Source organism: Mugil cephalus, chromosome 23 (assembly GCF_022458985.1).
Source record: "Mugil cephalus isolate CIBA_MC_2020 chromosome 23, CIBA_Mcephalus_1.1, whole genome shotgun sequence".
Lineage (NCBI taxonomy): Eukaryota > Metazoa > Chordata > Actinopteri > Mugiliformes > Mugilidae > Mugil > Mugil cephalus.
Window position 1 is genome coordinate 10,357,189 of NC_061792.1, and position 17,495 is coordinate 10,374,683.

Below are 17,495 nucleotides of genomic sequence, written 5' to 3' on the forward strand. Positions count from 1 at the left end.
CTTGTTGTTTTGGCTCACTGAGCAACAAACGGCTAACAGACGGTTAGAAAAAGATGTTCTTGAAAACTTACATTAGCTGCTGAAGAGACAGGAGTTAGTTGTGGGTAAATGAATTAGTTGTGCTGCACCCGAGAGGCAAAATAACAAAGAAATCTGCAAAATCATATTCTTGGTGAGTATAGGAGAAATGCTTTAGGCCATAGGTCTTCAACAGTGACCCCTAGGGGGTCCGCAGAGGTACTGCAGGGGGAGTTACAAAATCTTTGGTTGATTAGACATTTTTTATATATTGTTTTTTAAATTTTCCCCCACAAATTAAAATTTTGAATCCAACATATTTTAGTAAAGGGGTAAATGGAGGCAGAAGACGTCAAACACTTCACTCATTCATCGATACAGGAGCTGCCTCAACAGCACCCCTTTTCACACAGAGCACCACACTAGCCGAAACCTGTCAATCTAAGCCTCCTGTACACAGTAGGCCCCACCCCTATCGCTGCTGAGCCAATCACGAGGCCGTAATTGGCAGAGAGCCTATTCAGTCCCCAGGTGAAATCCCAGAAGCAATATTAGCAGAAGAGAAGCTAACAGAGTATGGTATATATATATAGGTATGTTGTCTGAATAGCTTAACATTGAATGCAAAATGATAATAATGATGTGTATTTATAAATAGCACTAGTTTAATATAGAACACGTATAGTAGGTAGGGGGTCCCTACTTAATCTCTCCATCAGTTTGGGGGTCCTTGGCCTCTTTAACATCTCTTTTATCTATCTTAAAACTACATTTTGAATGCCTTACACTTTCTTCTAATTGTTTTATTCAAAGCTAGTTTCTGATTGTCAGGACACCAACATTCAGTTTAGTCATCGCCGTCATCTTCCTCGTCTGGGTCGTGGCTTTCGTCGCTGTCTTCCGTGACGTAGCTGTCGCGGTTCTCACGGTCGTCGGAGGACTCGTCGTCGTCCTCGGTGTTGACCCTCCCCGACAGGACGTCCTCTATCCAGTCCTCCAGCTCCTCGGCCGTGGGCAGGTCCTCGTCGTTGGACATGTCCAGCCAAACGCTGTCGGCCTAGAACGCGGAGCACAACAACAAAAGTCAACAAAAATCTGCAAGCTCCTCATCTTGGTGTTTTCTGAGATTTCAGGCATTAGCTTACATCTGTGACGTTGACCACACCAATCTGAGGTCTGAACAGGTCAAGCTTAAATGTTATTTCCCAGTAGGTTGTCAGCTGGAGGGATGAGACAAGGTTCAAAATTAGAAAACTCTAAAACTCTAAAAAGATTTTAATTCTGGAAACATATCTAATAAAGGGGCAGAACCAATGGGAAGTCATCGGGGTCGATCCAGACGATGCTGAGCTCTGGGTTGTTGGTGTTGTCTCTGGCCACGTCTTTCAGTATTTCCAGGAACTCGTAGCCATCTGGACATGACAGAACAGCAGTAGCTGAGCACAAACTCCAGGTGCAAAGGAAAGATTGATAATTGAAATCAAACGGCACAAAGCTTTGAATTACAGCTACCGACCTGGATCTTCCTCTTCAGCAAAGGCCACAATATGTATTCCGTCCATGTCATCCTCCTTTAGATGGAAAATGTTACTTCACTGACTAAACACAGCTTTGGATTTAGTCAAAAAAAAAAGTTTGGAGGGCTTATTTACAACTACTCACCCAGGTCTCAAACATATTCTCTGCACGAAGCTTCCTCAAAGTAGCCCTGAAAAGACCAGAGTGTCATAAAAATGCAAATACATACAAAATAGAGACAGAAATGATGCTTAAAAATGAACCAACCTTCGGTGCTGGTTCACAAATTCAACAATGTCCATCTCTGACAGAGGTCTTCCAGGAAGGATGGCCGGCTCCTCCATGAACGGCTCGTAGAAATTCACCTCATTCATCTTGAGAGAGAGATGTTTGGCTACCTGGAAAAAGAAAATTCAAAAGGACATCATGACACCAGATTACTGATTTAAGATAGCGTAGCTTAGCATAAAAGACTGGAAGCTACTTGTCTGGCATGTCGACATTTCACAAAATGTCAATAGTAGCACCTCCAAAGCTGATAAATAAATATATCACAGTGATGCGTAAACTCCAGGAAGGATTAGCTTAGCATAAAGACTGGGCTCAACTAACCTGTCAGTTTCCAGAATTAGCCTAAAAAGCTTGATCTAGGAGAACATCCAAAGCTTTACTGACCCAAGTGATGACTCCAGGAAGGCCAACTGCTCAAGAAATATATATATTTTTTAATATTTTTCTGATGAATTAAGCAAACAGCATGTGATAAGTTAAACTGTGAGCTTAAAAGGTGCTAGTAGGGTGATTTTTGTCAAACATGGACATACTACGTTAGCTATTTCCAGTCTTTATGCTAAGCTAAGCTAATGGTCAGACTATCTTTGTGCTAATTAAGCTAACCGGCTGTACAGAAATGTGTCATACTGATCTATGCTACTTCAACATGAAATTATTGGTTTGTTATTTATTATTATTATTATTTATTCATTATGATTGTGCTCCGGTAAAGTTCATTTGGGCCAAATAAATAGTTTGAGAGTTGAATTTGTTTACAACAAAATGGCTCTGATTGGTTGTGGGGCTATCGATTTGCATACAGACTCATCTATTTCTCTGTATTGGTCATAAAATCCAAATGAGGTGTTGTCAGACTAGTGTTTGATAAAAAATGAGTCTAGCTAACTACAGCAAGCAGCAAACTGCTTTTTCATTGTGTTGACTTACAGATTTATCAAAGGTGGCAAAGAACTTGATGTAAGGTTGAAACCGCTCCGACGCCTCTTGAAAAGCTTTGTAGTCTGAGAGAAAAAGAGAGAGAACGATGAGGAACAAAAAGACAGAATCACAGACTTATGTGTTGAAATTCAGAACCTATAGCGTGTGTCGAGGAAGGCCGGCAGGAAAACTCTTCATTCAATTTCCCATCTTGATTCCAGTTTCTTCACTCCGGTAACAAAGTCCCCCTTAATACAGTTATTTACGCCTGTAACATGCCCCTGGCTCTGCTCCCAACAAGGTCACCACCAAGGACCAACCCATCTCTGGTCAGAAAATAGGCTTCATAATGAAAATTTGTGCCACTGTCACATCGGACCAGATAGCATCTCTCTTCCTCCATTTTTTTTTTTTTTTTTTTTTGAGAGAGAGTACCTATAATTGCAGTTTGACCTATTAGACAGAGAGCTAGAAGCTATTTAAAGGCTCTCATGAGACTGAGCGAGAGTGCCACAGTCTGGAATCAGGTTTCCCTTTCACGCTGCCATTAGGCTGCATCTTATGAGCATCTGGGGAAACACGGCGAGGCAACTTTAGTGTTTTCACCGCACCACATAAGCTCAGTCTTCCCCAATAAATCCAAACACATTAATCTATATAGACACTAACATGAATCCTCTCCTTTGAAGTAACCAATGAGGCGGATATCCTCCTCCATCCTCTCAAAGGCTCGTAGCTCCATGGGGGTATTGATCATTTCTACCGGGTCCTCCAGCACCTAGGGGGCAGTATAACACAGGCAACAAATTTTAATATATATTTTAAACTCTGCAAAGTAGGGGTGGGCGATACTGGGAATTTTGTTATCGATCCAAGTAAATACAGGGCTAGTATCGACAATACTTTTTACTTGAAATGTCATGATAATTGAATAACTTTGTAATTTTTGCCTTTAATTTGTTGATAAAACATGGGATAAATATTTTAGGCAAATAAATCTGTTAATATTAACTAATTACAATATAAACTAATTTAACAGTGTAAAAATTAAACAATTTCCCTTTTACTACACACAATTGTTTTAGGAAAAATAGTCATTAGTGCAAAATAAGAAAAATTTACTGTGAGAAACTGTAACAAAAGTATCAATCTCATCATGCTAGTATCGATCCGATACAGATAGTAGCCATAGTATCGATACTATCGCTATTTAGATTGCCCAGATGTGAGCAATAATTTGCACATGTTCAGTTAAATGAGAAAACCAACGCCACTCTGACGTGTGTTCGTTGAACATGGAGTTTTGGCTAGTTAGCTTAGCATAACAGAATTTTAAAAAATACAGTTGAGGACTACTTAGCAGTTAGCTTTGTTCTACTTTGAAAGTAGCTGTCGGTCTCAGCAATGCCTAGAGTATAGTAGAGATGATGCTTCGTGCTAAGCTAAGCTAACTAGCTGCAGCGTCAGGTCTATGTTACAGATGCGAGATTTCTTCCCAAAAGAAATGTCTGTTTCCGAATGTGCTCTAATGAGGCGGCAGCAGATTTCATTCGCTCACATCCAACAGGAACTCCACCAGCGTGTCCGACGACAGCTCCCCGTCAAACTCGATGACGCGGTCGTCCTTGAAGACGTACAAGCTTCCCACCTCCTCCAGACCTAGTCACAAAGCACAGGTTTTGCCCGTTGTCTTTAATGAGACGCACAGTTAAGTCAGGAGTGTGATTGGTGTGATAGGATAGATGCTCCTACCAAGTTTTTTGGCTACTTTGGCGTCCTTGTGGGAGTCGACCATCCCAAAACCGATGTCCTTGTTCTCCAGGACTTGAGCTGTGAGCTGCGTGTGCACAATAAACAAACATTACCACTCATTCATGTTTCTAAAATGAGCCCGCGGCGACATAGTTGCAGGGACACTTTAGTTGAACACTTCTGTAGTTGCAATGTGAATCTAGCTCGACTTATTTGAGTAATTAAAACTTCAGTCATGAAAAGATCAACTAAACATCACGCTGAGATCAAACGCTCATCACACGGCCTACTCCTCTAAGGGCTTTGCATTAACTTCTGGTGCCTGTGTATCTGAGCCGGCATCCACAGCCTTCGCCGAGGCGTCTTTTCATCGCCGCGGTTGTGGGCTCACGCTGAGAGCACCCTGTGGAGCTTTCTTGTCAGACGGAAGCTGTGGAAGGATAAATGAAACCGGCGAGGGGAAGGTGTACTATCCGCCAAACATGACAGAAATGCAAAAACCCGGTACCTGAGAATGTAGTGAATAGCAACAAATCGGGCCTTTCTCTTGATTCCTGCTCCGTCTACTTATTTCTAGTTCACAGGCTGATAGTAAAGAGGTTTGGGAACGAGCTATAATTAAGAGAGTGACCTAGAAAGAATCCCTGGGTGCATGTGAACCGCAGCAATGGGATTAAAACCATTGCTAAGAGTTGAGGACTCAAACATCAGACTGTGACAGTGTGACAGCACTCCTTCTTCTTCTTCTTCTGCTCTTTAGAGGAGAGGAGACAAATCTGTCTTGGTTTTTCCACTGTGACTTGTTGTGACAGGTTAGCACAGCAGAGCGTCTCCCGCAGGGATCTGAGCCACGGCCTATTGAGACATTTTTGCGTTATCAGAAACATTATCGGGGCGTTGTGTGTCACAACAGATGCATCCCTCCACTCCACAACACTCCAGGTGTCTCCTCGCATCAGTATTGACACGTTCTCGGTGGCTTTGAGGCATTTGAAAGTTATTGCAGAGATGAAAATAAAAACCTGGCAACCCAACACATCTGAAAAACACATTTGTAATGTTTTAAAGAATGTGATTAGATGTTGGAGCCACGTCCTCACCTCCAGCACCAGCTCCGTCATCTGGAACCTCTTCTGCAGGCCCTTGTTCGCCGGCACGGGCTCGTGGTAGAACAGGCAGAGCAGGTCGTACCTCTTCAGAGCCTTCTTGTAGTTGCGTTCGCTGATGTCCAGCACCCTGTCCTTGCCGTCAAAATTGGGGAACTCGAGACCTTCCTCCGCGCCGCACAGGAAAACCAGGGGGAGGCACAGGCCGGAGAGGAGGCAGAGCCACGCGTGCTGCATTTCTGAACGAGAACAAACTTGGAAACTGGAAGGATATTCAGAAAATAAGCAACGGTCGCACTAATATTTCATCACTACACTCAGCTCTGCCTCTTTCTGTTGCTCTACTTTGATGGCTCTCCCCATCCACCTGTCTTCTGTCTCCTCCTCTCTCCTCCGTCACTTAGTCTTATTCCCCAAATCTCAGGAGGGGCTCTTTCATCCTCCCTTTTCCTTTTTTTTCCCCTTCCACTTCCACTCATTGCGTCCATCTCATTTAAAGGAGGATGATTCATGAGGCTGCCAGTGATAAATGTCTTTGTCCATGTAAAGGAACAAATTATCATTATTTGTTTTTTATATTTATTGTTTATGCTATGAAACTAATGCAATGAATGTGGGTGTAATTCATCAGATGGAACAAACAAAGCACTTAAATAAGTGGAAAAGATAAAAGTGTAAAACATAGAAAAGTGTGCAAGGTAAATTTGACTTTCAGAATAATTTGTATCTTCTTATTATTATTATAGGTTCACCTCTACATGAACACTGAGTATAATTGTTTTATATAAAGAAGTGTCTTAATGTTGTCTAATAAGATAAATGTGTATAGTGACACGTGCCTGAATCAGTCCTTATGCTGTAATGATCTTAATACATGTTTACATTTTGTTTACCACTTAAGGACATGCAACAACATTCGTTCATCGCCATTTTCACCATGCGAATTTTATTTTCACAAAAATAAAACAGTTTTCTCACGTCCTGCAGCAACATTCTGGGCTTAAAAGGGTTAAAAACACGTTTTGATTTAAATTTCTATGCATTACGGTAACCCTACAACGGATTTCGATGTGCGCATTGCCGTAACGGCAGCATTCAGGCAGAAGTAACAGATCGCAGATGGAGGCTCAGACAAAGCTGGGAGATCGAGGGAAAAATGGAGCGCCTGTGGCAGTGGAGGTTTCTAACACTGGTTTGTTACTTGAGCTCGGTTGGTGCTTCAGGTAAGTGGGGGTTTTTAAACAAATACTCTTAAAGCTATTTAAAAAAAAACAACCGCATTTAATTGTGCGTCGGCTCGTTGGTGTAACTTTTAATGAGGGAGTCGTGCAGCACAGTCTCACGGCCTAGCTGCTAACTGAAAGAAATCAAAGACTCACTCCAAACGCTGAAATGAGGTTAAAAGTTACCGTGACAGCAATAATGGAGGCGCGTGTGTATATTTTGGTTACATTCATTAAAAGTAGAGCGAGGTTTTGTTTGCTAACTGCTAATTAGCACGGAGCGACGTGAGGCTGCGCGTCCGCACTTCATTCATAAAAGTGTGTGTAACTCCGAGCCGTGTGGAAGTCACAAAAATCACGCAAGCCGCAAACTCTTATCAGTGTATAAACAGATCCCTTCTGAGGAAATGTGCCTTTTTTTTATGTGTCGTGTGTAGGCAATAAGTGGAAGAGTATCAGACGGACGATTTCTAACGCTGTGGAAGAATACACGCCGTGCAACCCTGTCAACTGCAGCTGTCACGCAAGGTGGGTGCAAAGTCTCCTCCTCTGCACTGATTTAAGCGATTTATCCCGGTGCCTCGGTGCGTAAACAGCACAATGCACATGTTGCAATATTCTCTTTCAATCAGTGTTCCTCACTAAACTCCCAGTGGTCATAATGTTGTGGCTGTACGACCTTTTCTAATTTTCGCGTCGTCGTTTGTGCAGCGTCCTGGAGGATGACCTGCAGCCCTTCAGGCATGGGATCTCTGAGGACCTCATGGCGACTGCGGTGCAGAGAGGGGTCGGGACCCACTACCAGATCATCGGACACAAGCTGTACAGAGAGCGCCACTGCATGTTCCCCGCCAGGTGATAAAATACCAACATATCTGAGAAGCTGAGTCAGAAAATAGAAATCTAAATTATTTATTTTTCTGCTTTCAGGTGCAGCGGGGTGGAGCATTTCATTCTGGAGGTGATCGACAGGTTACCTGACTTGGAGATGGTGGTAAATGTGAGGGATTACCCTCAAGCCCCTAAGTGGGTGCAGCCAACCCTGCCCGTCCTCTCTTTCAGTAAGGTCAGACTGTGTATTTTTTATGCATTTTTTTTATTTTTTATGCACAAACGTTTATTTGATGTCATTGACGTGTTTTGAATTTGTAGACGTCAGACTACCAGGACATCATGTACCCCGCGTGGACCTTTTGGGAGGGCGGCCCGGCCGTGTGGCCCTTATACCCCAGCGGGCTGGGAAGATGGGATCTGATGAGGGACGACCTTAAAAAGTAAGGTTTTAACTCCACGGAGAGAAAAGAAAAAATCGACAAATGAACATTATGTGCCTTATCGTCACGTTATGATTTGTTAGATCTGCTGCACGGTGGCCCTGGAAGAAGAAGGAGTCCAAAGCATTCTTCAGAGGCTCTAGGTCAGTCTTGTGAATCTACTTTTTTTTTTTTTTTTTTTTTTTTACGTTTAAATGTTTGCCGGATTCAGCTGCAGCCCAAATTATTTTTAATCTCAAAAAATTTTTGTGGAGTACGGTTTGTGAAAGCTCAAGGCTCATTTATGCATACCTTTTTAATTGGTACCTGAAAAACAAAAATGTGCCCAAAATTGAATAAGCGGTAGCAATGAAGAGCCTTGTGCTCTTCGGATGAAGGGAACCATGTGAGAATTTTTAGGTATGTTAAGTCCCCCTGTCCTCATCATCGGGACAAATAAGGTCAGACAAATGTTTTACTTACTTAAGCTTGGCTTCATAAGGAAAAACTAAAAGCCAAACTCTTTTCTGTTCCTGTGGTAGAACCAGCGCAGAGCGAGACCCTCTCATCCTTCTGTCCAGAGAAGATCCAGAGCTGGTGGACGCAGAGTACACGAAGAACCAGGCCTGGAAGTCTGAGAGGGTGAGTCCTGGCGGAGACAAGATCGTACAAATACGTTGTTTAATATGTCCTCCTCGGGCATTTTAGGACATTTTTTTATTTTAATTTGGTGGTCATCAAGCTTGTGGCTTGGACTCTTTTCTTTAGCCATATTTTTGAAATCCAGTGTATTTTAATCTCAAGTGTCACTAATACATGATGCTGCTGGTTTTCACATGGCTCCATTATATTGATGGGAAATTTACAAGAATTTCATGCATCGACCTACAATGGGAAAATGGTTGAATCCGATCAAATACAGCAAAGATGTTGCTAACATCATAGGATGGATGGTTTTATACTGGAATGACAGTCACATTAAAAAATGCAGTTAGAATGGAAGTCAATGGGTGTTTAGAGTATCTGGTACTACTATCTGGTACTACTACATAAAAAAATACTAATGCAATCAAGTCATTTTTAATTCTAATCCTTGACATATCCAAGACTCTAATTACCACCAAAGTCCCATCCACCTACTGCTTATTTTATGGAAAATTATTCGGTTTTTGTCTTTTTCTATTGTAAAAAAACGATTAAAAGTTTTCAGACTGGCATTTAAAGAGTGAAAATCATGAAAATTTTTGAAATTTTGGTAGTTTTGTGCAGGTCTGAAGTTGTTTTAGTGCTTAAAGAGGAAAAAAAGTAGATAAAAATATAAATGTGTGAGGATTTTATGGCTGTCTCTTTATGTGTGTACATTTTTGCCACGAAGGCGTCCAGAGTAAGTTTAATAGGAAATAAACCAGGCCGGCCTTTTCTTTTATTGGTAAAGAAATGATGAGGAATATGTGTATGTACTCTAAGTTTCTCTGTGTTCCTTTACCTTCTGTTTCAGGACACTCTTGGGAAGCCCCCGGCTGAAGAAATCTCCCTGGTTGATCACTGCAAATACAAGTAAGGTGCATTATGAATGGAGGTCAATTGTTTTGCTTTAAGCTCCTGAGACCCGAGCTTTTGTTTGCTATACATTTTTAGTTCCTCCAAGGTATTTGGGATCCTAAGACGTATAAATACTAAGCATCATCTTTCAACAGGAAATAGTAGTTTTTGTGGGAAAAAAATTAAAAAAAAATCCTCATATGTGGACACTGGGATTATTTCATTATTGATATAATAAGGAAATCACTAATGTGTGACAAAATATAAAACTGTGTATTTTAATACCTGAACACGGCTGTGCACAGACAGAGTTGCAAACAATGAAGTCCCATTGTCCTCAAATGAGTACTTCTAATCAGCAAAAATCTCTAATTTGTTTGTTAAGTTTTAACCTTTGCTACCACTAGATGGCAGACTAAAGCGTCCACAGATGAGGTCAATGGGTGGAGTGTCCCCGTTTGAGGACACAGGGTCTCAGGAGGTTCTAAAATAATAATTTTGGCCCAAATACAGCCATATAGGCTACGTATAGTGCTTGATATGCCATATAAAATAATCATAGCATCGTCCAAGCTCGTAAAAATAGGCTGTCTGCATCATTTTCCCTCGTTCTTTCCACCACTTCCAGGTATTTATTCAACTTCCGGGGCGTGGCAGCAAGCTTTCGGCTCAAACACCTCTTCCTCTGCGGTTCTTTGGTGTTTCACGTCGGGGATGAGTGGCAGGAGTTTTTTTACCCTCAGCTCAAGCCCTGGGTCCACTACATCCCCGTCAAGCAGGACCTCTCTGACGTCAGGTAGAAAATAAACATTAAAAAAGTCTGTGTCTGTGTGAGAGGAAAAAAAATGGAAACAGGAAGGGCTATGGTTAGCTGGGAGGCTAGGAAGAGCAGCTGTTCGCTGGGAGGCTAAGACGAGATACTGTTAGCTGGGAGGCTAGGAAGAGCTATGGTTAGCTGGGAGGCTATGAAGAGTTACTGTTAGCTGGGAGGCTAGGAAGAGCAGCTGTTAGCTGGGAGGCTAGGAAGGGCTATGGTTAGCTGGGAGGCTAAGAAGAGCCACTACTAGCTTTGAGGCTGAGAAGAATTACTGTTAGCTGGAAGGCTACGAAGAGTTACTGTTAGCTGGGAGGCCACGAAGAGTTACTGTTACATGGGAGGCTGGGAAGAGCAGCTGTTAGCTGGGAGGCTAGGAAGAGCTACTGTTAGCTGGGAGGCTAGGAAGAGCTACTGTTAGCTGGGAGGCTAGGAAGAGCTACTGCTAGCTGTGAGGCTAGGAAGAGCAGCTGTTAGCTGGGAGGCTAAGAAGAGTTACTATTAGCTGGGACATTCACTTTGTGTCAAAAGATTAGAATAGAAAACCTTTATTTGACCCGCAATAGGGAAATTGCATAAACGTGAATGCATAAATAATACAAAAGTATTGGCATATATGCAAAAAGTATTGAATTGCATTATAAGAAGTTGCACATGTAAAAGTCACCCTGCACATCACTATGAAGATATTAATGTGTCCACATGTCCTCTGTCCTCAGGGAGCTGCTGCAGTTTGTCAAAGAAAATGACGCCGTCGCGCACAATATCGCCACGAGGTTACAGATCGTATTCTGTGATTAAACTCAATGCCTTTCCACTGTATTATATCTTTTTTTTAATTATTGTTCTTGTTTCTTCCCGTCTCCACAGAGGTATGGAATTCATCCTCAACCACCTGCGGATGGAAGACGTCTCCTGCTACTGGGAGCGTCTCCTCACCGAGTTCAGCCAACTCCTCACCTACAAACCTCAGAGGAAGAGCGGCCACAACGAGATCGTGCACACGCCGAGCAAAACGGAGCTGTAGAGCCGAGACTCTGCATCCGCAACCGGGACGAACATTAGACTACGAATGTATGTGTGGAGTTCAACGTACGTCGAAAGAAGAGTTGTTGATTGGGTTCAAGAAAGGAAACAAATGATGCCTCTTGTTTATCTCACCAGCAAAATATCATCATGTAAAGTGTTTGTTTTTTTTTTAGAAATTTAACCTGTTTGCATTTAGTTCACTCATAATGAGGATTGCTGCTCTGCCAGAAAACAAACAAGTGTTTAAAATGACTTATTTTTAACGTGGATTTGAATATCGATCACAGACCGGTGCCTCACTTGGGATGTTTGGGTATTTTCTGGATAAAAGCTCTTGATTTTCTGTCTTTTTTTTAATGCACAACACTCAAGATCCAGTAGAAACACAATGGACTGAAAACCTTTAACTTTAAAAACTTGAATTGCTCATATTTTTTAGTATTTACGTTAGTTGGTGTCTTCATAAAACTTAAAACTGAACACGTCTTAGTCAAGACATATGTTTTGCCACACTGCCCTCTACTGGACAACTACATGAACTCCAGCAAACCTGCCAGCGACACCACAACACACAAAAACTTAGAAATGAAATGGCATAACTTGAAAATATAAAAGAACCGTTTCTCCTTTGGTGCCATAATGTTTCCAAGAAACTTATTTTCCTGAATCTGTGTCTGTATTTGGGAAACGATGATAATTGATGCTGGCTCATGTGGAATATGTTGTAGTATTCACATTGTACTGTCACGGGGAAGATTTTCACTTTTGTAAGGCTGTGTGTGCGTGTCAGTGTGTGTTTTTTTTTCTTTAATTAATTACTATAAGTGATGCATTAATGTGCTGAATTGACCAAAACATATTGAAATTCCCTTATGTGGTTCTTATAAAGCAATAAATAATAAAAAAAAAACCTCCTGGGAGGTATTCAAAAACTTTTTTTCCCCAAAGAGAGGCAGGGACATAATTTGAAGGGGGAACTAAACTTAAAACCTTAAAAATATTTTCTATTTCTGTATGTGGAGTAAATTGTGGACTGACGGGAGAACTAAAGCAATGTCCAAACACGAGTACGTTTACCCAGCGGTATAAACACGTGGCGTTCACTAGGTGTAGGGGAAAAGGGGGATCTGAATGTACATGTGCACAGGATGACATCCTGATAATGTAAATGTTAAATGGAGAAGGTAGGATTAAATAAGAGCAAAGCTTTTTCCTATTCCTTTTCAAACATGTTAGGTAAGTATCGTTCAAGTGTTTGTTTCTTTTTGTATTACATGTTGGAAATAAAGCATTCATTCATTAATTCGTCGTGTGTCTGGTGCGCTTATTATTATTATTTTATCTTAATAAACTTCGATAACTCTGTTAACGTGACTTGTTTTATGTTTTGTGGTGTAGTAGCGGTCCTCCACCGACGGGCGGCGCTGTGGCCCAGTCTATTCAAGCCCGGGGTCGCAGGTCGAAACACCGCTAGGTTGTCCGAAAGTCAGCGTGAGAAAGCCGACAACGCAAGGTCAGTTATGGAAAACTGACATGTTGACATTCACGTTTAGTAAACCAGAGCTCCTCCACTTCATTGACGACTTCACTCCGTAGACGAAGTCTCCGTCGGATGCTGGTGAGTAGCTTTTGTTCCCGCTTGAGATGTGACAGAAGCTAACAACAGGCTAACAGCTAACGGGTTCCATTATCGGACGGCGTTAGTTTTTACGCATTTAAACCATATAATTCAAGAAACTACAAAGATAAAACGTGTGTTTATGCTTCGAGAGCATTTAAAACGATAAATATGCTCGGTAAAGGGAAAGTGACACAGTGCTGGCTAATTGTTATCTGGTGCGCACCGTTAAGCTAATTAGTAAAGGAGCTGCAGGTGTGCGCCTCACCTTAATGTTTGTATAGTTTCTATTATATCTATATGTTGGAAATGGTTGTATGCACTGGAGTAGAAGTGATGAGCCTTGCCTTAATTGAGTCTTCATGACTTATTTTTAATACTTTTTTTTTTTTAAATGTGTAAGTAGGGAAATTAATACTTTTCCCAGAAAGTCTGCTTGTGCGCAGGGTTGCAGCGTTTAACATCTGCCGGGTCGCACAGCCCGTGTAGCGCTGCCAGGATCTCACCAGCCCCTCGGCTATTTGTTTTGAGGATGGGGCTTATAAGTTGAGGCCTGTGTGTGTGTGTGTGTGCTGCATCTCAACCCGTGACCATGTGTTTCTGTCCCCCCACCCCCCCACACACGCAGCCCCACGCCAGCTGAGGCGCGATGCTTCCAGAGCGGCGCGGAGCGAGCCTCGGCCCCCGGGGACGACGGGCAGATTCAGCCCCCCGGGGCGCGCTGAGCACCGGCCTACTGCGGGGCCTCGTCCAGGGCGCCGGGCCTCCTCCTCCTCCTCCTCCTCCTTTCTTCTGCCTCCCGCTCCCCAGGGTCCACGCAGCTGATGTGGCTGCTGCCCAGTCTGCACAGATGCCCACTTCCACATCCACATCCACCACCAGTCCTGCCTCCGTGCCCGTCCCCTCTCACAGCTCCCTGCCAAGCAGCATTGGCAAGCCCGAGTTCCCGGACACCGGATGGGAACGCATCAAGGATCTCTTTGACAGAGAGTTAGTTTGTGTGTTTCATGTTTTTCCAGCTTCATTTCTTTATAAAATCTAAATCACAAGGTATAAATTGAATGTTTTTCCTTATGTTCACAGTGGAGTCATTGATGAAAAAGCTTAATTATAAGCCCAGCTTTGAAAACCACGTTGACAAATGAAAACTTTGTGTCTAAAGATGTCATCTTAGTAACTTTTCTCTCATGTCGCAGTTCAGCGCAGAGTTACCCGGAGGAGATCTCAAACGCGTTCAAGTGCGCCACTTTCGGCGCGCTCGCCGGCTTCCTGTACGGCGGCGTCCCGGGAGCGCGCCACGCCCGGCAGAGGTACATCCAGCTCAGCCAGGCGGAGATGTACTCCACTCGGGTGGAGGCGGTGGTAAGTGCCCTCCTGGGTCCAGGTGATTTTAAAAAATGTGTTAATTTACTATTCACAACGGTGTAAATTGGTGCGTTAACGTGTCTTTTTTTTTTTGTGTTTAGCGCTCGGCGCATAACGCAGCCATCCGGGGTTTTATGAGATACGGATGGAGATGGAGCTGGAGAGTGTCTGTTATAGTCAGTCTGTTCAAGTAATGACGTGGTTTATTTTAACATCTGGCAGCATTTTATTTATTTTTTCATATATTTTTATATATTTATATCATCTTTTTCCTTCTTGCAGCTCCGTCAGTACGGGACTGTCCGTGTACCGGGACAAAGATGCCGTCAGTCATTATGTTGCAGCTGGAGGTGAGTCTCCAGGGCGCAGACGCACCGTGATCACACCTTATTTATTTATTTATTTATTTATTTATTTTCCTTTAACCTCTATTGGCGCGAGGAGCGTCGCCCGAGCGTGCACGCCCTGTCACAACAAGGCTGCTTCACATTCACACATTTTCACGTCGGGTTTTGTCAGCCACACACACACACAGATGCCGCTCCACATATATCATTATATAATGTCCGCCGCGGCTGTTGCCAGCTGTCTTGATGCTGATGGGATTCATGACCCAGCACGTCCCAAACGCACGGTTTTATTAAGCGAAGAAAATCGTTGACATCCTGCTATTAGCCGTGTTTCAACTTTTAACTCGTCCCCGGTGGCAATTTGAGAATCAGACCTTTTGGAGAGAATTTCCGTGCATGCGGCGTCTTGCAAACTGGTCCTATGGATCCTGAGATGGTCCCCCCTAAATCACATTAAACAGCCCCACCCATTCTTAAACACCCCCGACATTCTTCTTTATTCCACTTCTCATGACCCCGCGTTTTCCTTCCTGCACACTCGCTTTCAAACATTTCCGACAACTTGTTTTATATCTGCACCACTGATTCTCATTGACAACGCTGTCACTTGACATCAAGCACGCAGCAGTGATCCTTTACCTTCCCGTACAGCCGGTTATTTTATCATATTATGGTTGGAGATTGTGAGACTCTCCTGTTAATGTGCAAACTGAGCTGCAGCTATTACGTAATTCACAGTCCACTTCATAAACATTCACGCTGGTGCAGATGATAAAAGGTTTTACGGCCCTCGTTTAACCTGCTGATGAGTAGTTTTCCCTCTAAACCGATGATGAATCTGTGTTAACAGCTGTCACTGTGGGCCTGTTCCGGCTGAACCTGGGCCTGAGAGGGCTGGTGGCGGGGACGGTCATCGGAGCGGTCCTGGGGTGAGCCGTTTATTTATTTTATTTATTTTTTATTTTGTCTCTTTAACGTCTGACAGACGATCTAATTGAAACGATCTCGGCAACGCTGTCAGATGTTCTGCTCCGACCGGCGCGCCTGTTTGCTCATGTGCGCGTCTGCGTTCATGCCTGTGCGCTCCAGAGCAGTGAGCACTCTGGCAGCCAGCTGCGCCCCTCCCAGCAACCCTCTGCCGCCCAGCTGACCCCCCCCCACAACCCCCTCCTCCCTCCTCACATCATCCAAGTCTGTTCACGGTGCCAGAGGGACCTCATGTGCACCGCAGAGGGCCATGTTTTGGGTACTAGAGCAAGGAGGGAGGCCAAGGCAGCAGCTGCCCCTCTCCATTTGTGCCGTCGCTGTCATCCCAGCCCCTCATCTCCATCTACCGTGGTCTGATCTGGACTCGGCGCTGCTTCATCTCCCTCTTTTATTCTTCATACTCCTCTGGCCGCTTTCATGTGAGGGCGCGGAGCTGAAAGCAGATTGTATAACCGATACATATCGAGGCCCGACGGCGTAACGACTCGGGATCATCAGCTCCTGTTGGCTCTCCGCTAGCTCTGCCCTCTCCGTGTGGGCCTGAACGGCCGGCCTCCTGGAGCGTTTGATGTGTGCGAACGCCAGGTGCAGTGGAAAGTAGGCAGCACATCATGCTCCAAATCTTGCCCCAGAATCACCCCTTTATGTCCAGGAGCACATTTGGAGGTGTGACTAAAAGGAGGGTGTGAGCGAGGCTGAGGGGGGGGACTCGCAATTCCTCGTTCCTGGTTCACGAAGCAACAGTAGCAGCTTTTAGCAGACGCCTCATGCGTCTGTTGTATAACGTGTTGTGCAACGTAGGGATGTGTGTGTTTGTGTACATGTGGTTTTCATGTAAGACGTGGCACCGCCCCATAACTAGATCTGATTGGTTTCAGCAGCCTAAAGCGCTGCAGCGGTGCTCTCATAAAGTATCTGCCACTGAATTTGTGTCCTTTTTATGAGTCTTGTTAATTTTACCTTATAAAACGAGGTTCTTGAAGTTGGATTTTCCTTGTGAATTAAGCCACTAGCAAAGAAAACTGTTGAATTACGCGTAAATTTGATGTTAATGGTTTATTTTCTGGCCTCTGCACAGGATGCCTGTTGGTGCTTTGCTCATCGGCCTCCAGACTCTGGCAGGAGAAACCATCCGAGAGAGGAGGCGACGAGAGCGACGAGAACTGTACGAACACAAGCTTCAGGAATGGTGAGACACGTCTTTATCATATGAAGATCCTGTTTAATTAACCGAGCTTTAACCCGTCTCCTCCTCCTCCTCCTCCTCCTCCGTTGATCAGGACGGCTCGTCTGCAGCTGACGGACGAGTTGATCGACAGCCTCGACGTCGCCGCTCGAGAAGAAGAAACGAACAAGGACATGCAGAGGATCCAAGAGCTGCTCAGTTTACCAAAGAACCAGGACGTTTAGGACCGAACGCAGCTGTGAGGACGTCTGTTTCCTTTCACCAGGACCTTTTTTTTTGCATCTTTGAACTAAATTGGAACCAGTAGCAGAAGCAACTAGTGATCTTTCATCTGGAAAAGATCCGTCACGTTCACGTCATCATTGCAATAATGAATCTTGAATTGGACTCTGAGACATTTCCACCAGTAGCTCCCCCATCGTGTACAGATTAATGTTGCACAGTTCACACTGTAGGTTAAACAACCTAATAAAACATCACATCAGTTCATGTCAAATCCAAACACGTCTTTCCTTTCTGTTG

At 43.7% G+C, this 17,495-nt stretch overlaps 3 protein-coding genes across 3 annotated transcripts; 2 read left to right on the forward strand and 1 right to left on the reverse strand.

Moving 5' to 3' along the window:
- Window positions 1-625: 625 nt before the first annotated feature.
- LOC125000798 (calsequestrin-2-like) lies at window positions 626-5,996 on the reverse strand. The gene is made up of 11 exons (XM_047576483.1): window positions 5,601-5,996; window positions 4,501-4,585; window positions 4,307-4,407; window positions 3,418-3,526; window positions 2,758-2,831; window positions 1,804-1,934; window positions 1,681-1,726; window positions 1,535-1,589; window positions 1,330-1,430; window positions 1,164-1,238; window positions 626-1,075 (listed from the first exon to the last, which is right to left on the reverse strand). Exons 1-11 carry the CDS (start codon window positions 5,841-5,843, stop codon window positions 866-868), a joined length of 1,230 nt encoding a protein of 409 aa, XP_047432439.1. The 5' UTR covers window positions 5,844-5,996; the 3' UTR covers window positions 626-865.
- A 680-nt stretch (window positions 5,997-6,676) lies between these two features.
- Window positions 6,677-12,770, forward strand: poglut1 (protein O-glucosyltransferase 1). The gene is made up of 11 exons (XM_047576485.1): window positions 6,677-6,829; window positions 7,267-7,357; window positions 7,541-7,684; window positions 7,760-7,895; window positions 7,982-8,103; window positions 8,187-8,246; window positions 8,625-8,724; window positions 9,581-9,639; window positions 10,253-10,420; window positions 11,158-11,214; window positions 11,309-12,770. Exons 1-11 carry the CDS (start codon window positions 6,763-6,765, stop codon window positions 11,463-11,465), a joined length of 1,161 nt encoding a protein of 386 aa, XP_047432441.1. The 5' UTR covers window positions 6,677-6,762; the 3' UTR covers window positions 11,466-12,770.
- A 132-nt stretch (window positions 12,771-12,902) lies between these two features.
- On the forward strand, window positions 12,903-17,475 carry timmdc1 (translocase of inner mitochondrial membrane domain containing 1). The gene is made up of 8 exons (XM_047576500.1): window positions 12,903-13,085; window positions 13,714-14,075; window positions 14,282-14,447; window positions 14,552-14,640; window positions 14,733-14,800; window positions 15,651-15,729; window positions 16,866-16,976; window positions 17,068-17,475. The coding sequence occupies exons 2-8, from the start codon at window positions 13,735-13,737 to the stop codon at window positions 17,195-17,197; spliced, it is 984 nt and encodes a 327-aa protein (XP_047432456.1). The 5' UTR covers window positions 12,903-13,085; window positions 13,714-13,734; the 3' UTR covers window positions 17,198-17,475.
- Window positions 17,476-17,495: the final 20 nt, after the last annotated feature.